This window comes from Pelodiscus sinensis, chromosome 2 (genome assembly GCF_049634645.1).
Source record: "Pelodiscus sinensis isolate JC-2024 chromosome 2, ASM4963464v1, whole genome shotgun sequence".
NCBI classification, from domain to species: Eukaryota; Metazoa; Chordata; order Testudines; family Trionychidae; genus Pelodiscus; species Pelodiscus sinensis.
Genome location: NC_134712.1, coordinates 7,137,837 through 7,163,209, shown reverse-complemented (window position 1 = coordinate 7,163,209; position 25,373 = coordinate 7,137,837). Strand labels below are relative to the sequence as shown.

General features: G+C 45.3%; 1 protein-coding gene across 2 annotated transcripts in view; it reads right to left on the bottom strand.

The window, feature by feature from the left end:
• Nucleotides 1–9,820: 9,820 nt before the first annotated feature.
• SLC45A4 (solute carrier family 45 member 4) overlaps nt 9,821–25,373 on the bottom strand; it is a 93,592-nt gene continuing 78,039 nt past the window's right edge. For both annotated transcript variants that reach the window (XM_075920044.1, XM_075920045.1), the window contains 6 exons: nt 24,417–24,605; nt 22,323–22,502; nt 19,377–20,449; nt 19,193–19,292; nt 17,969–18,180; nt 9,821–16,654 (listed from right to left, as the gene is read on the bottom strand). In XM_075920044.1, coding sequence (XP_075776159.1) covers nt 16,292–16,654; nt 17,969–18,180; nt 19,193–19,292; nt 19,377–20,449; nt 22,323–22,502; nt 24,417–24,605 — 2,117 coding nt within the window. In that variant the 3' untranslated portion in view covers nt 9,821–16,291. The remainder of the gene's footprint in view (nt 16,655–17,968; nt 18,181–19,192; nt 19,293–19,376; nt 20,450–22,322; nt 22,503–24,416; nt 24,606–25,373) is intronic.

Here is a 25,373-nt window from a genome sequence, read left to right as displayed (position 1 = left end):
CTTCTTTCCTCTTTCTGCAAGTAGTCCCTTTTCCTGTTCCTGGGAAGTTATAGCTTTTTTCCTTTTAATTCATCTCCGTTCCTGAGAGAGCAGAAAAGTGAGCATGAGAATAATTTTCTCCCCCCAAAATGCAGAAGAGTTACTGGACTGGTATTGGGAAATGAAATTACGTCTGTATTGCATTTAATGGGCGATACCATTACAGTGACAAAGTTAGCTACCATATTGCTCAACCAAGAAACCTCCTCTGGTCATATGTTCATAACTGGCCTTGTTTTTATTTTCACAAAACATTTTATAATTATAATTAGCCTGCCTCATCAGTAGGCTTTCAGTGCACCAGGAATGAGCTCTCATCCTGACAGTGATGCCCTCTGTAGGGTTGGGCAAATGTTTGCCTCTCTTCCCCAGGTATAAAATGGATAGAATAGTTCTGTTCCCGTCTAACACCAGAGTGGCCCCACTCCAGAGCAAGCACAGATGTTACAGTTCTGCTCCCCAGGGGAGGAGACATTAGTGATGAGTCTGGATAGACTCTTAAGAGGAACTTGGCTTTATTTGCATGCACACAACAGTCCTGAAAGGAAATGGTCAGAAACCAGGCAGGGCAATCCTTCTGCCATGTATCTCAGTTCCACTCCAATGCCTGGGTTTCCTTGCAGCATCCGTGCCTCAAGAATTGACTCTAATCAGAGCCCAAGGGAGACTGCAGGCTCGTCTGAGGCTTGCAGAGTGCCGTCTCCTAAAGCTGCCTCTACACAAAGGCCGCTTTGCATAACTCAAAACTAACAACACGACATCTTCCAAAGAGTGAAAACTTGCTCATACACCACATATTTGCGATAGGTTAGGTAACAGTGTAGCCTGTTGCAGCCATAGTCCTGAATTCCTGGCTCCCAGTCCTGTGCTCATACATACTTCCTCTGGTAAGTATGTTCTATAAGCCGGTTAGAGTGCAGCATGACATTGTGATCACCTGCCCTCCGTGACTAATACTGAATTCTTTGATCTAGCCCCCTATGTAAGGGCTGACTTTCAGTATAGAACCATCAGTATCTCTTGATAATGTGAATATATCGTTCTCTTGATCTTTCCTATTTAAGTCTTTTTCTTCCAACCTTTTCTCAGTTCTGCTCATCTGCCTTTTGGGGTCACTCGCTAGTTTTACTCTCTAATAACGTGGACCCAGATTCTCAGCTGGTGGAAGTCAGTATGGTTTAAAAGGCAATTGTTGGGGCTAGGCTGATTAATGGACTATGCTGTTGAAACGTGAGTGCAGTGTTCCAGGAAGGGAGAAATGAACCAGATGCAAGTAGAGGTGGATAATTTCCTTTCTTATTGAAGCATCCATGAGACTTATGGCCCAATATAAGATGCCTTTATTTTGCATTCAGTTTTATCACACTCAGCACTAGAGCCTTCCCTAAGGTGCTGCTGTGCAGCCTGTATTATGTGTGATTTCATTCTTTCCTGTACAAATGTCAGGCTATATCCACTTGGCCAGATTTCAGCTGGCTTCTATAACTTATCAGAGGGAACTGTATTTTAATGACATGTTCTTTAAATCATTACCATTCCCTTTTAACTTCAGGACTGCCACAAACCACGTTCTTACAAAGTAGGGCTACACTGCAGAGGTTTGGTTTTTTTGGAAAAACAGTTGTTTTTCTGAAAAAACTTCACTTACGTCCACACTGCATTCGCATTCTTTCGGGGGGGGGGGGGGGAATCAAAAGAACAGAGGGTTTTTTCTGACATTGGTAAACCTCTTTCTATGAGGAAGAAGCCTTGTTCCGAAAGAGCTCTTTCGGAAAAAGGGGTGTGTGGAGGGAGAAGAGGGAGTTCTTCCAAAGCAGAGGAAAGAGGAAAAAACACAGGTGCCCTGGTGGCCATAGTAATCACAGCTAAAATGTGAGATAGCGTCTATTCAGTGTGGACGCTATCTTTCGAAAAAGCAAAGCGCTTTTTTGATGCGCTTTTGCTGTGTTGATGCTCTCTTTTGGAAGATTTCTTCTGGAAAAGCTGCTTCTGAAAGAAAGAAGCCTGCAGTCTAGACATAGCTGTAGGGTATGTCTACACTTGCACCATCTTTCGAGAGTGATGCAAATGAAGACATTCGAAATTGCAAATGAAGCTGGGATTTAAAAATCCTGCACTTCATTTGCATAATCGCCTTATGGCACTATTTTGAAATAACGTTATTTCGAAGTACAAAATGCAGTGTAGATGTGGTTATTTCGGGAGAACACCCTTCTTCCAAAATAACCCTTATTCCTCGTCTCTCTCTTTATCTTAATCTTAATCTTTAATACAATATAGCATCAATATCTCTCAGTATTTGGCTCCTTTTCTTGTTCTAAAGACACTCACAATAGCTTATTTTGTGCACCTAAGCACTGCACCTAGGCTCTGCAAAGGTATAACTACATACCAGTAGTTATAAATGTATGTTGTGTTGTCGCCACGAAGGTCCCAGAATATATGGGAGACCAGGTGGATGAGAGAACAGCTTTTACAGGACCAGCTTCCCTTAGTGAGAGAAACAAATGTTGATCTTACCGAGAGCTCTTCTTCTGGTCTGGGAAATCTAATCGGAGAGCCAAACTAAGCACAAGGTTGAACAGATTGCTTAGCAGAAGGAGTTAATATTATTTTCCTTGTGGAACTTCATGCTGCTGTAGCCAACTGGTGAGTGCTACACAAGATGCTGAGGCAGCAGCCACGTAAGAGGGTAGGGAAGCTCCTCTTGGATTCAACCTGCTGTGGGTCTCAGATGCTTGGGACGGACTTCCCGGAAGCCTAAACCATGTCTAATCCACTGCTGAGGGTTACTAAGTCGCTCTGTGCTCAGTCTGCAGAGGCCACAAGTCTGTTAAAGCCCAGAGCTAGAGAGACAAGGTCTTTTAGGGTAAGCTGTAGCAGCTCATGCTCATGGCTCTGGAAAAGCCCACGTCAGCCCCTGGTATGTCAGCTAACATAGAGGTCATCCCAGAAGCCACAGTAGCACTGTGCTCTAGTGGCTTCCCGTGCAGGTCTATTGCTGGGGAGCGGCGAATTTGTTTGAGCTTAGAGTACCCCTTTCAAAAGGGATTCTAAAACCCGCTGCATTCAGGGAACTGTGCTGAGCTGCTGCTTAATGCAGCTGTCGAAAGAGAAAGCACTTACGAGCAAGTGACAGATGCAGGAAGAATGAGTTTTCCTCCCTCAGTTGGCACCATTCTATAGGACTGGACTTTTGGGGTCCATACATTTTTTTTGATTAATTTCTTGACACAGACAGCAGAGGGCACCCTTGACTTGACTAAGTAGGACTTGGCAAGAGGATTCAAAGCTTTCTGGGGAGGCTCAATATCAGATTGAAATGTAGGCCCGTGTTACTCAGCAATTCTGCAAGCTCTTTGGTGGGAACCCCCATGCGCTGATTTTTCTATGGCCGATACCTATGCAAAGTAAGTGCAAAGAGGCTAGTCCAATCTGCTAGCGTGTTGCGCTCCTTGATTGCACCCAGCAAAAGCTGAAGTAGCTTAGAGCAAAAATATAAAGACAGGGCCCTGTGTGGTTAACCTTTGAGTGCAGACAGCTGTTCTCGGTAAATAGATACAGCCTACGTGACTTGAAGATAATTCACTCCTGTAAGTAGGAGCCAGCAGAAGCAGCTCCTGGCAGGGAGATGAATCTAGGCCAAAGTAATTAATTGTTATTAGAGGGATGCATTGGGCAAGAAATGTTCAAGCCATTCTTGACAGACTGCAGGTTCCCAGGCCTGGTAAATTGTAGGAGCTCCTGGGCTTTGCTGGAATACCAGCAGCAGTGGAAAGAGAACAGCTCCTGTCTCCAGGCACAGTAGAACCTTCTGCCTTTCCCTGGGTGTCTGCTCTCAGCGGGGAGAAGTGAGTGAGCAAAGTGGTTCATTTATTTCTGCTGTGTTCCATTAACAGCTAGGGCTTTCCACCAGCAAGGACCATGGCCTACGTCCCTGCTCTTCAAACTTGTTCTCTCGTGACCCAGTAGAAGAAAATTGATGCCTGTGACCCAACATAACTTGATTAGAGAGTGGGGTCAGGAGGAGAGCTCTGGCGTGTAGGAGGGGACTCCGGCTTTGTGTGTGGGGGGGAGGGGGGGGGGGGGGTCAGGGCTGGGTGGAGCTTCCCTTGAGTGGCTCCTTATCACCAGTGCAGGGGGGGGGGTGCTAAAGCAGCTTCCTGCCACCACCGACCATGCTGCGCCCTAGAAGCAGCCAGCTGCAAGTTCCCAACCTGGGTGCAGAGCTGGAGCTCAGGGCATCAGCAGTGGGCAGAGCCTTGCGTGCTCCTTCCCCTATCTAGGAGCTGGGTCTGTTGCCAGCCTCTTCTGAGGTGCAACGTAGTCTGCAGTGCCAGGACAGGCAGGGAGCTGCCTTAGCGCCCACCCCCCCCCCCCCCCCGCTCACCTGATCCCCCTGCAGCAAGGAGACCCAGGACTCAACATTCCCTGTCCCAGGGGTGGGTGTCAACCCATAATTTGAAAACCACTGGCCTAAAGGGCAATGACAAGCACAAAAACCTCCTTGCCTCTCCGCGTGGCTTCCTGGGAGCGCCCAGCCAGAGCTGCTGGCTGTGGGTGCGATGGAGCCAGCCCAGCTCAGAGAATGGGGTTCGCGACAGCAGCCTGGGACCTGTCCCTGTGAGCCTGTGACTCCCCCCATCCTGCTCCACACCGCTTTCCTTGCCTTGAGCTTTGTGTCTGAAAGGAGCTCCCGCCATCCCGCCCCAAACGCCTGCTCTCAAGCTGCCTCCCCCTTCATCTCGTCTCTACCCTCGTGCCGGGGCCTTACTGACTAGATCCTGGTGCCCTGCACCTTTGTCCCCGGCTCTGGTGTGATCCAGGGGATGCTGAGAGCTGGCAGGTCCCTCCTGGCCTTTCTTGCCAAGCTCAGCCCCTGGAGCGAGGCTTTGCAAGGAAATCCTGCCTGTGCGTCCCAGGTGCCACACCGGCCATGCTGGCAGGGACCCAATCAGGAGCCTGGTTGCTGGCCCAGAGTCTCTTCAGGGACACGGAGGAGTCCTCAGTCTCTGCTACAAATCGGTCCCTCCACCTTCAGCTCCATCCTCCACGTGACAAGCTTTGTCCGCAGCTTTGCAGGCTCCCAGCAGGGCTGAGCTCTCTGCTCTGACACCTCCCCCCACTTCCATCAAACTTCCCAGTTTCTTGGGGGACAGCACCTGGCCAGTGCCCCTTCCCTCTCCCCCCCCCCCCCCCAGCAATGGCGGGGGTGCCTTTCCTGCTCAGCAGCTTCCCTCCCCCTCCTCTTTCAGTGGCTCCCCATAAGGAAGGGCAGCTCCCCGGCTGGAGTCTGCTGCCCCAAACCAAGCTGCAGGCCAGGACCAGCCCCAGCTCCTGGGGGGAGCTACCCATCAGGGATTGCAGGCCCGGCCCCCGGGATGAGCTGCCACCACAGCAGCGAAACTCCCGCCACCCCGTGCGCCCATGGTCAGTTTCTCCCTGGCCCCTGAGCCTTCTATGCTAGGTCCCCTGCCCTGCTTCCTGCACCTGCCCCTCCCTGCTCTCACCCTGTGCCTGAGCTCCCCCACCCAGCCCCCTGCCCTGAGCCCCTCCCCTCTGCCCCAGCCACCCTTGTAAAAAAAGAACAATGTACTTCCTTTCAGTTTACAATGGGGATTGTACTCGGCTACTTGCTTCTCCCCTCTCTTTGCTGCCTGTGTCAGAGGCAGCAGCGGGGGGGGGGGGGGGGGGGGGGGGGGGGGGCACAGGCCACAGTGCTGGGGGGAGGCAGCTGAAAAGCCTGTTACCCCAGTACCATCTCTGTGGTGCCACCCCTGGGGTGGGGGCGAGTGGGGAGGCTGCTATGAAGCATCCTGTGCCAGTGGTGACTACAGGCCAGGTCTCGAGTGCTGACAGCCCTGTACAACAGCCAAGCCCCACCTCAATCCAGAGGGCAGGATGGCCTGACCTGCATAGACGTTACGCACTGGGCCCCCTTTGCCTGTACCCGCTTGCCGGCTGGCTGCCATGTTTGGGGTGCAAGCCAGCCTAGTGAGGGGTGCAGGGCAGGCACTGACATGACCCAAGTGCTGCTGCAACACGTCTCCGAACCCGCCCTGCAAGAGTAGCGCCACCTGCTGGATGTGGCCTCCACGTTGACGCAGCGAGGAGGCGTCCAGCAGCCGGCATGTTCCATCAGGGCCACGCCCTGAACGCCGCCACCCTTGGTTACCAGGGCAAGCTGACCCCCGCCCCTTCCCCGACCAGTGGCTAGGTGCTGTGTGGCAGGGAAGGGCGGCATAAGCTGCCTACTGCTTGCCAGGGTACAGGAGTAGGACAGGCCGTCAGCCTCGCCGCTGGAAGGGCTCTGAGAGGGCGTTGAGCCAGACCCTAGTGCCGAGGCCGGTCCACGTAACCCTGAGCGCCATGGTGGTAACATGAGCAGCTCGGGGTGCAGGTAGGACGGGCTCCCCCCCTTCACAGTCACACCAGGGTCTCCCTGGCGCTCTGCCCCAGGGGCTCCTCTGACTCATGCAGGCCGGCCTCTAAGACCCAGGCCAGAGCTAAGGAGCGCCAGCCTGCACCCCCACTCCCTTCTCTGCCTGGGGCAGCTGGCTGCGCGACCGCTCGGGAGCGCTACAGGTGGTGGGTTCCATGCCCTTTGGCTGAGCAGAACAGGCACCGAGAGTGCCCCAGCCCCTTATGTCAGACACCCGCCCGAGGATTATGGCCTCGCCCTCAGGCCACATGTGCCAATCTGCTCTCTGCCCTGCAGGGGGCGCTGTGCCTTGAAGACAGAGCTTCCCTGCTGGTGGTAACAGGCACCAGCCTGGTGCAGCTGGGCAGAGCCATAAATCAGGCTGCAGGCAGGTGATGTCAAGAGCTAGGATGCCCCAGTCCCCAGGGCGTGTCCCCTACTGCCAGGATACCCTGGGGCTGCGTTCACTGGGGTGATCTTCACACCGTGGTCCCGTCCCTGCCCATATCATGGCTCCGAGCCGGCCGCAGTTGTTCAGTTCTGACGCCCATGATCATTTAGTGTCAAGCTTCTGGACCCGTCTGCTTCGTTCTAGCGCTGCAGCGCCTTCGTGGCACCCAGGGGAGCAATACGTATTTAACTCAGTTACGGGTTTGGTCTTGGAGCTGGGTACGGGGTCGTTATCATCCTCTTACACGGAGCAGCCTCCCTGCAGCATGAGCGCGCACGTCAGGCGCAGTCCACAGGGAACAGGTCTTTGGGGCGTGGGAGCTGCGGCACCGGCTGGAGCAGGTTTTACTCTCGGCGTCGGGATCCTTGCCGCAGAATTTCCTCCGTGCTGTCGTCAGGCCTTCGGGGACCAGGCTCTGGTGCGGCAGAACAAACGCGCAGTGCAGACAATAGCCAGCGTAATGGAACCTCCCTTTGCTCATGTCTTCCGTTGCCCTTCGATGCCAAAGCCGTCTCCCGTCCCTGCCCGTCACCTCCTGGTCTCCCTGGCTGCTGCAAACCCTCCTGTGATAAGCACTATGTGCAGCAGCAGCGGGCAGGGCAGCCTCGCACGGGGCACAGGCCTGACTCTCTGCTGCTTTTTTAAATCCCCCTTCGGGGAACCCTATTTGGTGGGGAGGTTGTGTCAGCGCACACAGAGCCAGGCTGTGAGCAGGAGCATGAGTCATTTTTCCTGAGCTAGACAATGGGCGTTTTCTCCTCCCTTTGCAGTGTTGGCCGGGGGTACGGGATTAGCACAGTGGCTTGTTCTCTCTAGCCCCTGGTGCAGCCAGGACATTTTCCCCTCTCCCAGGCTGTAGCGTACAGTCAGGGCATCTGAGGTGGGGAGCTCAAATGACTCCACCCCCATGCTCCCTTTTCTCCTGCCTGCCTGTTATGTCTCTTGTGCCCTCCTCCCTCCGGCACAGCACTCCCCCATCTCTGCGCATCTAGAGCAGAGAGAATACATCTGCACCAGCAGCAGACAATTTTCTACACTCTGGGTCCTGGGGGCACCCCCCCCCCACACACACACAGTCTGACAGAGGCGGCCGCCTCAGTTCACCTCCTGGTAAGGCCAGCCCTGCACACAGTGCACCTCAGCTCTCTACCGACACGAAGGCACATTAAAAACAAGTGGTCCTGTAGCACCTCAGAGGCTAACCAAAGTATAGAGACTCATGAGCTTCTGTGGGTAAAACCCACTGCATGCCTTCAATTCAACTGAGGAAGTGGGTTTTGCCCACAAAAGCTCATGAGTCTATATATGTTGGTTAGGCTAAGGGCACGTCTACACTGCAATGCTATTTGGGGATACTGGTGTATCTCTCACTAGCTAGCCCTGGCCTTCACAGCAAGCCCGTTATTTTGGGCTTGCTATGCCGATGTAAATTGCCCAGGGAGGTTGTGGAATCCCCATCTGTGGAGATATTTAAGAGCAGGTTAGATAAATGTCTATCAGGGATGGTCTAGACAGTATTTGGTCCTGCCATGGGGGCAGGGGACCGGACTCAATGACCTCTCGAGGTCCCTTCCACTCCTAGTATTCTATGGCAAAATCTTGCCCGTCTAGACGCACCCTATAGATGTAGCAAGCATCTGTATCAGAGATTCTCAGACTTTTTGGTCCACATACCACCAGCCAACCACCCACAACAAAGTAAATGCAGAAGGGGTGAGGGGGTGCAGGGTCTGGCCAGGAGGTACGGTGCAGGAACAAGCTAAGGGCAGGTGGTCTGGATGGGAGCTTGGGTGCAGGAGTGAGGTGGGAGCTGGGGGGGGGGGGGTCTTAGCAGGAAAGAGATGGGGTGTGGCTTACCTGCTGGCTCTGTGGCCCCTGCTGCTCCCATTGGCCACAATTACGGCCAATGGGAGCAGCAGGGAAAGCCTTGAGTGAGCAGGTTGCTGCTCTCCTCTCCAAGCCCCTGGACCACACTCGGAACCACTGATCTATACACAAGCACTTCAGTACTGTTGTAGTGCCAGTGTACCATGTAAAGTGTAGGCTTTAGAAAAAGCTATGGCTAAGTAGGAAACACATGTGATGTAGGTAGATAGAAGTAAGACCAAAGTGAGCTGAATGTTGCTAGACAATATTAACCACCTATGGTTCGGCAAATTCTCTGGAACTCTCAAGACCTGACCAATGCGGAACCAGATTAGAGAGGTTCAGCCTGTAGGAGTCGGAGTGATCCAGCTAGTTCCCACGATATGCAGAAACGAAACAGGAACTTGCGATCTGGCTGCATCTACAGCTTTGGACTACAAAGTCTGATATGCAGAAAGCTAGGTCTATAACAACCTCAAGAAAGTTCAGCCCTGTACTGCTTGTGCCAGACTTGGATTTTATTATTTTATAGTTCTGCTATTAAAGAGGATAAACAATCCTAAGTGCCTTTTAATGATCTACCCACAGACTTGATAAATGGATAAGGGATAGCCTCACAGCAACACACAGGAATGGTTCAGTCCAAAGGAGAAGACATAAGCCATCCTGCATCCATATAGGTTTGGTGCAGTCCAGGCTGGTTTTGGTGTTTAAGAGATGGCAAAGGGTGTAATGTGTTTGGAGAACTGTCAAGGACCAAACTAACACTTCTATAATAGAGTTTTATACTATTTAGACTCAAACCTTGAAAGGCACAGGAGTACAGTATTATTTTCATTGACAGTGAGGAACATACGGAAGAATGGTTAAATGACTAGCCAGAGACAGCCTGCAAAGTTTAATGTACTCAGCTCCCTCCTGAAATCAAGCAATGCCTCATTCACTGCTGTGCACTGTCCCGCACACACGGCTAAGATGCACACCACACATGGATTTTCAAGGCTTTGTGCTTCATTTTCAGACATTACACAGAAACACATACAAACTCTTAAATGTTTATTAAGATTGAATTGTAGAACAGATTGGAACACAATGCAATGTAGAGTAGAATATTTCTAAATCCATTTTTTCTATGCATAAATGAAAAATCAAGATTATACAAAAAGAGAACAGAAAGTGCAGCAGAGTAAAAGTTTCTCATGCAAAGTTTTATCTTAAAAACAGAAAATAAGCTCAACAGTGTAGAAATAAAAATGGTATGCTGTCTACTCAAACATTCATCTGTGACATTGCTTTTCTTTATCCCTTTTTCCTCATAAAACTTATGTGTTTAACACACGCTTATAAACATTGCTAAACTCAGCAAGAGCTATTATAGTGCCCCAACTTAATAAGTTGATAAAAAAAGTAGTTGTCATATGGCCAGTTCACAATGGAACCAAATATTTTTTTTTCATTATGAGATGCCTATATGCAGCTTTATTAATATGAGGCATTTTAAAACAAGCTGGTCATTTGGCTACCAAAAAGGTTTTGTGTCTATGTTACATCAGAAAGAAAAAGTTAGGAACCACTAATTGGGTCAGAGTTAATTCCATTCAGGGTTTGTTCTACTCAATGCAACTTGGAAATCTGGTACCAACTAGGTATTAACCTCAGTAAAGCTAGTAATAGTATTTCAGGGCTACATTCCTAGATCTTTAAATGGGATTTTAAAATGTAAATTAAAAACATGAGCCAGAGTTTCAGAGGAACTCATGCAGTGGTTTTTCTTCTGGACACTTACACTGGAGGACTTGTGTGTTCGTACTACAGTGCAATATTTGCTGGGCAAAATATTGTTTGCTACGTTTGCATTTGTGTTACACTGACAGCAGCTACAGAACTACAAGAAGTCTGTTTACTACTGGCATCAGAAATGACTGCTCCTGTTGCCACTGGTTTAATCAGGATGCTGTATGATGCAACGGTTTCCAGTCCCCTATGCCTCAGATAAAGCTGTTTGTCCCCCCCACCCCCAGGGGTTCAAAGCAACAGTTTGCAGACTAAAAAGGCCAGGTTAAAAGCAAGACAAATTTGAAAGTTATTCAGGTCTAGAAATTCAAATCCATTTTACAGAAAAGTCTAATTTAATCCGGGGCAAAACCAAGCATTGGAATGGTGGGACTTTCTGCTCCGACTGACTCAAGTTGTGTAAGGATGTGTCTAGACTACAGAGTTTTGTCGACAAAAGTGGACTTTTGTCGACAAAACTATACCTGCGTCTACACTACCGCTGAGTTCTGTCGACATAACGTCGACAGAACTCAGCAGTTTTGTAGACGCTGGTAAACCTCATTTTACGAGGCATAACGCCTTCTGTCGACAGAGCTCTGTTGACAGAAGGTGTTATTGCCTGTAGGGTTGTGTCTAGACTACAGGGTTTTGTCGACAAAGCAGCTTGCTTTGTCGACAGAACTGAATGTAGTCTAGACGCTCTGTCGACAGAAGTTTTGTCGACAGTATGTCGACAAAACTTCTGTCGACAAAAGCCTGTAGTCTAGACGTACCCTAAGTGACCCTGACAACGGAATGCAGTCCTTCCGATCCAATTTCCCTGGCTGAAGTGAAAAAACCTTTACAACAAAACAGTTCGAGTGAGCAGAAGGCGCATTTGCAATATGCTTATTCTGGATGCAACATGAGAAATAGAAAACTTTGGGTAGCTTATCCTTGGAGAATGACCCTTTTCCATGCAAATTTACAAACTTGCAGTATGGTGGTATAAGCTCAAGGATTATCTATAGCCATATAAATCACCTTAAGGAAAAATAAAATTTGGTATTTCATACACAGTCATCAATACCATTCATGTGCAACATTTGGCGTGAATTACATTTATTTGGCCTGTCAATAGAAAACAAGGAGCAGACAGCTGTAAATAAAAACAATCGCTTTTCCACAACAGATCCTCCAGATGCTTGAAGTTTCATGCAGGTGTTCTATAAACAGGATATATATTTTATAGCTTAGCTCATCTTGCAGCAGACTAAGTGGGAAAACTGGAAGAACTCAAGTAAAACCCCCCCCACCAATATTACTTAGTACAATTCAAAAAGAGCACACAAACCATCAAAGATATTTTGGCCTGAAGTATATATAGGGAGCGTTCAGTACCTAGTTTTACTTCTAGCTTAATCACTGAGTTTTCAATTCTATATAGGAAGCGCTAGGAAGTAAAAGTAGGTAATGAAGCACAGAATGTCACAAAACTAAAATCACGTGCCCACATTAAGTTGCCGTTAATAAAAATATGGAATATATTGAACAAAATCAAAGTTGCAAGAGTGGAATCCCACAAGTTGTACTTCCATCCCCAGCAGAACAATTTAACTTCCCCTTCTGCTATTTATAAATTTAGTGTTAATCCAGAGAGCTGTAAACGGCTACCAAGTGTCTAATCCACAGCCCACTGGCGTGAACAGAAGCCCTTTCTAGACTCCCCTGGATTTTGGAACAAGGCCTAGATCACCAAAATCCAAGATTCCAGTGAGACAACAGGGGATCAGATGATGTACTTCCTCAATATTGCCACCTCTGCCATATATAGTTATTCAAATGCTGATAGAGAAGGATTCAAACTAGAGGAGACACGATTGAGAAACCTTAGTTCTCCAAACTACTTAAAACTGGCTTCCTGGGAACGTCTGGCATGTTTCACAACTGAATCCAGCAGCCAGAGTTTCCATAGTGAAAGTCACTCCTACCATTGCGGCTAGAGATAGGGAAATTCTGATTCCTGGTGCATCCCTGCTCAGCCTTCTTTTAGAAACGGTCCCATCTTTGATGGGCCAAATAGGAGGCAAGGTTCAGAGCTGTAATTTGCACTGGATTTGCCGTTTCTCCTACAGTTGCTTCTCTGCCCCTTGGTGTGAAAGGCACGTGTCTTTCCTCACCAACTGTTATCCTGACCTGAGAGTGGACAGAGTGGATCAAAGATAAATCAGCTTAAAATTATTGAAAGGTTATTTAGGTAAGAAATCTCTATTCAAACACTTTGAGTAAGGGGAGGAAAATATTCCTAAGAAATTATTGCTTCTATTTTTTGAAATCCTTCTTAATGAGCTGCTTGGTTTAAATACAATTAGACTATAATAAATCAATGGAGCAAATTCAGTGATAGAATTTCCAAAAATGGTTACGTTAAAGCCTCTGACTTAACACAGCTTAATGCTAGACATGATGCCTAGCAACCAGACCGCTCATGAAAGATACTTTTAACTAATTTAACCTTTTAAGAACATGAATGTAAAGCTGTCAAGTGTTATTAAAAATCTTTGTTTCTTGCTTCATGGCTGTAACATTCTGTGGTAAAGAGAAATAGAGGAAGAATTAAACTAGCCAAACTTAAACCTGCTGTGGTATGTATTTTAACAGATGCATTCAGAAGATGAAGTGGACTGTGCAGTAATATTGGCAAACCTATACACTATTTAGAATCCCCAGGAAGTTAAATGGCTCACTCAGCTTTTTCTTCCCTTCATTCCCACAGTAAGAAAGAAGGTGATTATTACTGTAAGATTGCACTAGTCAAATCCATCAAGTGTAATGCTCTTTGCCATTGAAGATAAGGTATACAATACATTCAGAACTACAGGGCTGTTTACTTAAAGGAAACACCTGGGCTACAAAGCAATTCTCAAATCCAAGAGCGCCAGAATTAATCAAGCTCCCATAATCACCAGCAAGAACCTGTCCAAAGATGCTTTTCAGTTTTGGACTTAAACTTCTCCAAGCTCCATAAGCTGGCTAGGCAATAGTAGCTACTGTGGGTACAAGTCTTTGAAGATCTAAACAGGGCTACCCAATAAGTACTGCCAGCAATATAAAGTGTGTTTATATGACTATTTCCCTGGGACCTTCACTTTGGATCTTCTGGGTCCAAAACTGAGCTCTACCCCACATTAAAACCTCTCCCCCTTCTGAAATAGGGAGGCAAAGTAAATGGGCTTGTGCCCAGCTCCAAAAAGCAAAGTTTTAGGATTGCTCTGTTTGCTATGTTCCCTCTTTGCCAGGCTAAACTGTCGCCAGCATAGCACCCTCTGGAGCCAAAATGTGGTATGTCTGGTAATGTTAGTTTAAACTACATTCAATGAAACATTTCTGTAAAGAGAAAAGAGACCAGACTGGTATTAAAAGATTAAATTTATAGACAATCTCACATGCAACGGTAACTTTAAAACTTGTTTATATGTGCAAGTTAAGAACTATGGACTGTGTCCACTTAAAGAAGCAGAATCCTAGAAAGTGTTTTAAAATAAAATATTAATGCTAAGCTTTAAAAACATCTAATTAGGTTTGTATTTTACAGGAATGCCAGTTTTACGGTGAAACACTACCGGTTATGTGAACCCTACTAGAATATATACAGAGATGAGAAAACCTCACTCCAAGAGTTCAGCGAGAAATTATTTCTAACTGATTTCTTCAACGAGGTCTTAAATGCTTCAGTAGTATTATTGTCCTGTCTGAACACAAAATTCACAAGTCTTCTAAAAAAATTCACCAAGGTTGGGGGGGGGGGGGGGGGGGAGAAGACTTTAAAATACTTAGAATCCTGTGCAATTCTGTATACTTGGAATTTCAGAGCTCAGCCTAAAAAAACCCCCAGTATATTTGCTCCTGGGAACGTCTGGCATGTTTCACAACTGAATCCAGTTGTCAGACGGAGAAAGGGGTATTGCCTAAAATCCTTCAGCTAAGAAGAAAACATGTGATGCCTTCAGTATTTTATTGATGACATTGGCAAGACAGCCAGTTAGCGTCAGCTTCACTAGTATATGTATTCTCTTATATACCCTTACAATTCAAGTATTAAAAACAGTTTGTCATTCTGAAACACACACACAACTTTGCTTTCGAATGAGGACATTGCAGCATCATTTGGACATGCATTTTAAAGTACTGCTGCAATTTCAAGAGTTTGAGGTGGCATAAACCTGGCAGCAGCAGTCTGGTTTTGCCTGATTAAACCTGTGAACTCACGGCAGCCTCTACTCATTTCCACATGGAAAAGGAGGGTTTGACGCTTCCTGTCCTTGTCTGGTAAGAAGTGCGTTTTCTGTTTATAAAGACACCTTAAAAGGCTGCTGTGTCTGAGTTCTATCTAGCCAGGGTTTTCAGCACTGCTAAAAGTTCAGTCTAGCATTTAAATTAATATCTTTCCTATAGTTCTTCATAGAAAGTTTCCTTGTATTGCAGCTATGTCCCGAATCCAGTATTACAGCAGAGGGTAAAGAGGTCAGGCTGAAGGATTCAGGACAGCAGCTGAAAAGAGCTCCAACATAAAACTCCTATGAAGGAGAAGAACTGCATTACATGCTCCCAAATTGGATTTTAAGGACCAAAGCTCTTTTTTGACAGATTTATCCCCAAACAATGGCATGAAGTTAGAGGTAGGCCTTTGGTTTACCTTGTTTTACTGACACTGTCACTAGACTATTGTGATTCCCAGCCAGGTTAAAAGGATCAAAAAAGTGCAAACAACCACCTCCTTCCCCAATGGAGAGAATCCTCACATCACTTCCAGGAAGCCATCTGAATGAAATTCCTTTCTCTATGGTCGCTTAGTCAAAGTGAGATGATCAGCTCTAAATGCCAAGTTAAAAAAACCCCACAACCCCAGGAAGTTTCACATACAAAGCTCCCTGCTAAAATGGTCACAGCATGTTCCTATTACACTCCTTAAATTCTGCACTCACTGCAAATGTTTGCTGCAAATGCAGATCACCTTCCCAGCTGCTATTCCTTCCATCAGCAGCTAAGCCATGCACCCAATGCCATCCGTTTGACAAGCAGCGGTACTTGGGAACAGATTTGAATAAAAATTAACAGCACATCTCAAACTGTAGTAACTGTTTTTTTAAAAACAGAATCGCAAAAAACCCCCAAAACTCTTGTAATAATTGCACCCATTAAAATAGAATGAAATCTAAATGGATGTTAATAATCGTAGCTGTAACTACATATTGTTTTTACAGAAAAAAGAGAAAGGCATTTATGCAGTTGATTCACCTATTACATTAGCAAGAGCTGAAATATTCAGACAAAAAAATTAGTGAAGCCTATAGTCAAAATAGCTTGTTTCCAATTAGTCTAAAAATTGCAAGCAACTCATTTTTTCTAAACTGCTAACCTGTATACACTGTGAACCTGTCATGACATTTTAAAACATGCAAGAACAAACAAACAAGGTACCTGCAGATTTATATATTGGAAATCTAAGTGTGCTCTTAATGTAAAAAGTATTCAGAAGTGACAATGTCTAAATCGTAGAGAAAGCAATCAGCATAATAGCTATCTGTTCAAATCTAGCTTAGGGCTACAGAATTTCATCTATGGTATTGCATGAAGTAGTCATTTTTGCTGCCGTTAAAGCAGCAAGTAACTAAGGAGGAATCAGAATTTTTCTGTAAAGAATGTCCTCATTCATGCACCTGAACTGCTTGGAATGTGTATAAATAACAATGACCCATTCAAATGGTTGTCTCGCTTTCCAATTCGGATGAGGCCGCCTCTTTTTGTGGCAGCTTTATCGCAGTTGGTTTCTCGGCATCCACACCGTCGCTTTCCGTGGTCACGGGAGGGCTCAGCCCCTTCTGTTCTTCCTTCGGGTCCTCTGTGAGGTCAGGGTAAATCACCAAGAAGGTAGCGGTCAAAAAGCCCAGGAAGGATCCTACTGATGCCACCATTGGAATAACCTGGACCGTGCCTACTGCATCCACCACCCCTCCCAGCGCGGAGGCCACCAGGATCTGGGAGATGTAAACCTGGCATGACAGGATAGCACAGTCTATGCCAAACCCTCGCTTGGAGTTTCCAGGGCTGTGGTGAACATACTGAAAGAGAAGGCATGTCCGTTAGAAGTGATCTCTGAACCACACCTCCTCCCGAACACAACCGCCTCTCTCCACCCCAAATGGCTCAGCCAGCAACACCTTCACTTCTGCTTAAAGAGTAAACGGGTCAAGGAGGCAATAAAAATGCACTTGCACCTCTAATCTGCCAACCCTGGGAATTTGGGTCTGCTGGATTAAGGAACTTTTGCAGATCACAGAGGCACTGGGTCTACGAAGGAGGGCTCCTGAGGGGAGGGGTGGGGCGCTCACTTGGCACCCTGCTCCTGAGGGCACACATGGTTTTGTGCACCAGCCTCCCACTGCTATGGGAGTGGCAGGGAAAGCCCCTGGTGAAGCAGTTTGCCGTGCTGTCACTCCCCCTGCTGGAGGAGAGGGGGACCAGCAGCATGCAGAGGGTTTGTACCAGGGTTTGTACCACAGATGTTCCCAGATTAGGGACACCCAGAGTATGGAGGTTCAAGTGCATTTCTACCCACACCGCTCATACTAAAGTCCGTCAGCTGGAATCCATTCTTCTGGAGCGAAGTTCCTGCTCAATTTGGGCCAGACAGGCCATTGATCACTCTAGTTTAAAGGCCTTTGCCATCATAGCTGGCTCCAAATTAAGTTTTTATAAATGCCATTTTAAAAATGAATTGGCCAGTAGAAACTTCTCCATGATTTTAAAACATCACGTCAATGAAGACTGATGTGTCCAACACCTTCTCTTCGAGGCTGAAACCCAAACAGCAGCACTAAGACTCCAGAAGTGAAGGCGGCTGCACTTCTCTTGTACAGGCCGAGTTCCAGCACAGAACCTGTGGTTGTGCCTGCAGACTATTACCAGAGCCTCCAACACAGCAGGTGATGCTTAGATGGGAGAGCTCTGTAGATAGCCTATCCTCCCATTAAGGAAGCAGGCCTTTTGAAGAAGAACATTTGCCAGAATTGCAGTGACCGTTATGGCATTCATGGTCACTTTCTATTTAAAGATTATGTAACCCCCCCACCAGCATTTTTTATTAAAAGGCCCATGTTCTGTATTTCAGATACTAAATGATGATGTGAAAGGGGTTAAATGTAACTTGGCCCCAAGCTAATGTGTCCCTATTGAGCAGAATTTAAGCTAATTGTGGCCCGATTAGGTAGCAGTCATTGCTGTTCACTAGCAATTCAGAAGTTACAGCTTTCCTTTGGGAGATGTCCCAACTAATCCTATAGTCCCAAGCAAGTGGATGTGCCAAATCCTTTTTTGCCTCATAATTTTAAATAGGGAGGTGGAAGTGGACCACTGTGATTAAGTATTTCACATACCTGTTTAATGTCATGGTATTGTCCTAAAAGCGCATAAGGACAGTAGGAGATACTCATCGAGACGATTCCCATCGTGCTGATCATGATCATAGCCACATACACATTGGGGAATATAGCCATCACTGCAGTACCAATTGCAAAACCCAGCGTGCCCAGAATGTAGATCACCTTTATGCTAAGGTCATAGTTGTCCAAGTATTTCTGTAGCAAGGCTGCAGAGAATTAAACCAAGAATCAAACCCATGTTATAAGTCTATTCGATTCCTCTGCACAATTCACAGTCCGACCTAACATTTAAGGATTACATGGCTTTTAACATGTTCAGAGTGTTGTGCAAGCACGGATTCATTTTCACCACCTATCAAGAAGGCTGAAGATGGGATAGTGTGTTTCTAAGAACTGGAAAACAGACAGAGGCTAAGTGACTTGCCCAAGGCCACACTTCAAGACTATGGCAGAACTGGGACTAGAATTTAGGTGCTGCAAGATTCCAATTCAATGGACCTTTGGAGCACAGGATAGATCAATTTCCTAGCTCAGACCTTTACTAAATTAAATGCTTTAGATAATTAAATAATCCAACCCTAGAGCCAGACTTCCCCTTTGTATTTTACAAGGGGACATCTGGAGATGCCTCAATAATGAGATGGTCCCAGGAATATTAAGTTGTAATTCACATGTGCATATGCACACATGTGTGGGCTACAAAATGCATAATTAAAGTATGCCTAAAGTTCTCTATTACAGTAAACTTCAAGTGCAAACAGTAGCTCGAAAGTTGCTAGGCTGCTCAGACTTAACAGATGCGTCTTAGAGGGTATAATTTATAATTTTGCTTTTAAGAACAGTCTTTCTACGTTTTTTACATAAGTAACTTTTTGGTAGGCATATTTTACCTTTCTGATGGTTGATGGCTGGCTAGAGATGACAAGTGTCCTCAAAGGTAGTTTTAGGTTTGAAAGGATGTATTCATAGTTCTGTCTTTGAGGTACTTGGCCATACAGACTCTTGAGAAGCCAGACTTAATACCCATTACAACAAAATACATTCCCAAGTTTCTTCTTGCCTCTCCCTCAATGTTGCAAGAGCTGATTGGAAGGTGCACTCTTTAGTTTAGACCAAGTTATATTTTGATGCTAAAAAAATATTTAACATTATCGCTGCAGCACCTCGCTCATACGATTAATGAGAAATACTTTATTGCTTGCCTGCATGGAGTCTTACCTGAGCAAACAGCAGCAGTTGCAGCATAAATGACCAATCCCCTGCAGCCCATCTGAACTCCAGCATGGTAGGCATGTAATTCGGTAGAATTAGAAGGAGCCTGCATGAAACAAAGATTTACCAGAGTATAATCTAAAGAGAATTACAAGCAGTTCTGCATTGGCAATGCAGACTCTTTGCTTACCTTGGGATCTCCTTTAAAGATGACCTGTCCCATGAAATCCGTATAAAACACAGCTTCAGCAATGATGGAAAACCACGTTAAGAGGTGACACAGGCAAAGTCTCAGGAGCTCATTGGGCATTTTTAGCATGGACAGCCACAGAAGCCTGACAGTGGTTTCAGTTTCCCCTTCTTCACTTTCAGTGTCTCCGCTGGAATTTGTTGTGCCACTCGGATTCCTGTGTCGGTACCTCTGCCGCTGCCTCTTCTGTATGTCATAGATATCATTCATGCTGCGGGAGGACTTTATCAAGACAATGGCATTGGCCCGGCGGAAACGATAGCGGTGAGAGCCTATTTTGCCGTAGTAGGAGAAGGTGTAAGACGGCTGCCGATAGAACATGTGCCTTCGCCTGCGCATGGAGTTTGAAGTACTAGATTGCTTCATGCCAATTCTAGCATGTCCATTGAGGATATCTTTTGGTAGGGAGCCATTGCCATTTGGGAGTTTGGCTTCATTCAAGTGATTATCAAGCAACATCTCCTCTTTTTCATTTTCCCTGAGGAAAGCAGACAGGCGGTTAAATTTGCACTTCAGACGTTCCTGGCTAGTGCTGAGGGGAGTGTTTGGGTAGGAAGAGTCCTGAAAAATGGAGGGTTCAATGTCATGTAGAAAAAGCAGCTCCGATTCCATTTCCAGAGTCGCATCTGGCATGTGCAGAACAGAATCGCTCTTACTCCGTACAATGTCCACCTCAAGGAAGTCCATATGGAGATCCTGCTCTGACTGAACCTCCTCTCGGTACACTGAGGTCCCGTAGGGATCTTCCTCACTAATTGCATTCAGTCGATTCAGCGGTGGAAGGCTTCCACTGAGCTTCACACTAGACAATGTATCTGCTTCATCTTCAATTCTGTCTTGTTGAGGGTTATACTGCTCTTCTTCAATACTAAAAAGGTGAAGAGCCACAGAGACAGAGAAAATAATGGCGGCAAAAAAGAAAAGTACTTGTTCTTGAGATTTAAAAAGGTCACCCAAGAAGGTTTGCATCCAGTCCAGACCTCCTAACATATAGCCAATCGCTCCTCCAAGACCTGAGGAAGGGGGAGGGGGAAAAACAACAATTACTACTTAGCTGCATGAAAATAAAATCAGTCTAACCCAAAAGTTAAGTCTGCCTGGAAATACCATCTCATCTAGGAGCATCCAAAGAGTATTTAGAAGTACAAGATATTTCAATGATGGAGTCAACTGTTTGGCAATGGAAAGAAGCTTATTTCTTGAACCTCTTGACAGACAAATTTTCACAAAATGGAAATGTTTTAATGAGCTACAGCTTTAGACAAAACTCTAAGACTATGTGATTGGTTAGTCCAATGTTATCGGTAGTGGCTTTTCATCATGTGATCATGTAACCCACACACCTAGTGTGGCTCACTATCCCATGAGGTGGCACCTAAACCACAGCAACAGAAGAACAAGAGACCTCTACAGCATAGACTGAGAGGCAGCTGGCTTTTAGCTCAAAGGGTAGAGCGCCTATACTAAGCTCCAGAGGTCCCAAGTTCAAGTCCACCTGGTGGCAGTTATAACAAGCTGATTCAATTGGCCAAAGTATATTATTTCAATATTGCTCTAAGCTCACATTTCTAATATGGTTCACTTAGTTTTATAGGCAAACCAGAGGTTAATATTAATGTACTGGAGGGAACCAAAGACAAATATCCATTCAGTATATTACCATATATGTTAAATATGTATCACTCCCAATTTTCCTTATAGTTACGCTGATGTACACCCAGATTATTGCACTAAAATCAACCTGTAGTAACTCATTAACAAGACCATAACAGAGAAACCTGTCCCCCGTTTATTATTGTTTTGTTTGTCTTTTCTATTTAGACTGCAAGTACTTCAGGGAAGAGAATGTCTTACTACAAGTCTGCACATGACAAAGCCCAAACCTTGACTGGGTCCTTAAAATGTTTTGGCAATGCAATATTTTAATACTTTATCCTGCCATCATTCGCAAGTATTATTTAGTGACAGACAAGGTTCACATAGATGGTCTCTTAGAATGAGGAGAGCATCTAGATTAGCAGGAGAATGGCTATGATGCAGTCCGGACATGGGAAGCAAGTTCAGTGAACATCTATAGGGTGAACCTCTGTCGTCTGGCACTGTCTGGTCTGGCAACATCCGTGGTCCAGCATGATTTTAGTTAGCTGGAAGTCCACTTATAGGTGTATCCAAGTTTCCTGTGGTCCCATAAAGTGTGTTTACAGCCACCAGCCCTGGCTCTTGTGTTCTGTACTATTATTTAACTCTAATTTATGCCTAAATATCTTCTAAGAGCCTAATAAGCAGTGGAAGTGTTGGTAATGCTGAAAGACAATATTGACCTCCCATGGTTTGGCAAGTTCTCTCGTTCAGTACCTGTCAGGTCCTGAGGGTATCGGATGAGAGAGGTTCAACCTATAGTGGGGATGTGAAGGACTAGTTGACTAGCTGATAAGCAAATGTCAACTAGTCTCCCCTCCCCGCTTTGCTGCCTCTATCAGAAAGAGGCAGGAAGCGTGGGGGGGGGGGGGGGGAGAAGAGTCAGCGCTGCGTGGATCCCAGAGTCAGCTGGGGACTCCCCTGCTGACCCCAGGCTCCATGCAGCACTGCCGCTTTGAAACACCACTGGGAGCACAGGGCCAGCGGGGGATTGGCGTGCTCCCTGCAGCACTTTTGCCATTGAAGTGTAGCGACAGCCCTGGGGCTGTCGCTACACTTCAAAGGCATAGGTGCCCTTATCGACTAATAAAATAGTCGCAAATTGCATCAACTATTCAAATAGCCAATTAGTCTAAATTTAGCATCCCTAACCTGTGCAACTAAATTTTCAATGCAAGGCAACTAAGTAATGACTGGCCAACCTCATGCAGATACAAAAATTGCAGGAGAAATAAATGAACTACATACCAGCAGAAAATGCATGGATGTTGAGTGCCATGTCTTGTTCTTCACTGTCCACCACATCCAGCAAATAGGCCCGTATTGGCCCTTCTGTTGCATCAGCACAAAAATCCAACACTACTACCCCCAGCACAGTGAGAACTATGCCAATGGGCTGCTTGTCTGGGACATCGCCAATGGCTAGACCTGTAAAAAAAAAAAAAAAAAAAAAATCTTTATGCATTTTATGCAAAAGCGGAAAACTACTCAAACGCAAGGTTAATCTCCTAAAGAGAAAGGCAGCCAACGCATTTATTGGAAACATTCTTTTACTGAATAAAGTGGCCATTTCAGTTCTTTGGAACAGCTCCTTCCCTAGTCTGTGACAAGATATGTTTTTACATTTATGAGAATGACATTTGTTTTGAGTTTATCTGTATTACGCACCTCAAACTAGCAGCATCTATTTTCGTTTCTCATACATGATTTCCTTCAAACCCCAAAAGGTAGTTATTGTAAAAGGCACCCAGGGTAGAGAAGTTAGGACCCTCAAAATACTGCTTATAAATGCAGTTCAATGCATTTTAATTTTCTGCCAGTGCTATAGATTGCACCCTTCAATATAGAGCACCCCTAGGCGGTTCCATCAGGGGTAAGCTACACTCCTGGTGCATTCTAGAAGTTGGAACGTGCAGAGGCCACTCAATACCTACGTTCAAAAGTCTGCTATTGCTTCTGTGTTTTTAAAAAGATTCCTACGGAATGTATTGAGCATGATGCTACTACATGTATCTATTCTAGGCAATACTGAAGTGACCTGCCCCCTCCCCCCCCCATAGTGACAAAAGGGTACTAAGTCTTGTTTTGTTTAAAGTATTCTCAAAGTTTGAGAACACACACCACCTTTGATTTAGTAAAAATTTAATCAAAAGATGCTAAGTCACCAAATACAAGTTTTGGCAAACATAGCTTAATGCATCAGCTAATACCAACTTAAAACTAATATGCAGAGGTATCTTAAATCAGAATTAGCTTCTTCGCTATATAGCTAACTATTAGGAGGCCTGCAATCAGACTGCTTTCACAAGCCTGCAGGAAGAGGAGGTATAGCAGGCGCAGAGACTACTAGCAGACAAAGCATGCAGCCATCATATTTTACCTATTCTGCCAAGCCTTAACATTTTCTTGTAGGAATTAACTCTGAAAAGTGGCAGGGCATAGTGATGGAAGTGGCTGATGTTTAATAGATAGACGTGATTTGTTTATTAACGAGAAGAATTTTTATCCTGAGCAAATTGTAGGAAGGTAAAAGCCATCACAAGGCATTAGAAAGGTAAAATGCTCAGTTCGCTTCCTGAAATATTAAGGCTTCTGGTAAAAATAGAGCTGTAGCTACCAACACAAATAAGAGAAAAAGAGTTATGGCTCAGTTCCTTGCTATTGTATCAATCCAAAGGTGATGTAAATGTTTGCCCAAATGTACTTACTGCTGCCTGTCTCATACTAATGTTCCAAAGATTCTCAGATCCTAGATTAAATCTTGTAGTAAACTATGTTCTAAGCAAACAATTTATTTTTAACAACTTTGATGGGGACTCGGGAAAAATTATTTTCCCACATACAGTTTCTGATAAACAAATATTAACAGTGTTCTGGACTTTTTCAATAGTAGGACTAAGAAAAGAACAAGAAAAAGTGAAAAGATAATTTTTTAAATAATGCTGGAAACAGGATGTATTGCCAGATATGCATTAAAGGGAAAATGGATCACAACAGGAAACATTTCCCTGTGAACAGGTTGCTACAGTTTTCCCATGTCAAGAACTGGCTGAATTCATCTCAGCGTCTGCAAATATTATGCTGGCAACCTCTTTATTAATGACTAGGTATTAACCGTTACAGCTAGGCTTGCAATAACACATCTACTCTAGTACTTAGCACAGTACTGTACTTTGTAAAGAGAAGAAAAGCCTACAAAGTTGATAGTTCACATTAAAAGTCTCATAACACTAGTTAATGCTAATCATGTTAATCAACTGCACATCAGATCAGTTTTATAGAAATATTTCTATATCAAAGACTGTAGCAAAGAGGAATGAAGGTGATTTCCCCATTATTTACCTATAACAGAGCCATTAAGGAAAAGTGCAACACCAAAGAGGGCACCAATGCAGAGAGCAAGGATAAAAGGCCGCCGGCGGCCCCAGCTCAATGTGCAGCGGTCGCTAGCTGAACCTATGAGTGGAGTGAAGATCAGGCCCAGGATGGGGCTAAGGAACCAAGTGAGGCTGTAGTATTGTTCAGGAAGACCTAAAACAAAGACAAAAAGATGGTTCACAGGTTACATGGTGGGCAATGAACATCTTAGACCTAAAAGGATTTGTGTGTATGAAAGGCATAACATTAACAATACACCCATCTCTAGCAAGCACTTGCCTGAATGCACTATTATATTCGATTGCCTAAAAACTATGGAACTTTACCTGTAACTGGACAAGAACTCAAATTATATTTTCAATTTAAAAAAAAAAAAAAACACATGCAGCATGAAGATTACAACTGGCATAGCCAAACTGCTGAAATAAAAGTGTGTGAGTAGTATTATTTAGGAGTCAGTGGAAAGATCTAGTCAGTCAATGCCACCCAAAGGGCTTGTTAGTGTGTGAATGCATTGAATTTTTGCTCAAATGGTAGATCTGACCCTGTAGAAAGAGCAAAATAGAGTAGTCAATGTCAGCCACACAGGAGTTTAGCAGTGTGATTTTGGGATTTTATTTGTATATGGCTATATAAAAATAGCTGTGAACCTCTGACATTCTTGGAGATTTACCTGTAGGCCACTGCATCTGGAATTCCCCCTTGTGGCGCTATTGTGATAACCAACTAATGCAAGTTTGAATAATAAGAGCCACATACATGTCTCCTAAAGCTTTAATGACTTGAGACCTACGGACATAAGTGCTCTGTTTCCCATGGAAACTTCGTCAAGTAGTATACATTCTGTGCTTAATTATAATCAAATTTTCAAAAACTATCTTAAAGCGTTAAAATGAAGGAAGTGCCCTACTCAGTTCTGTG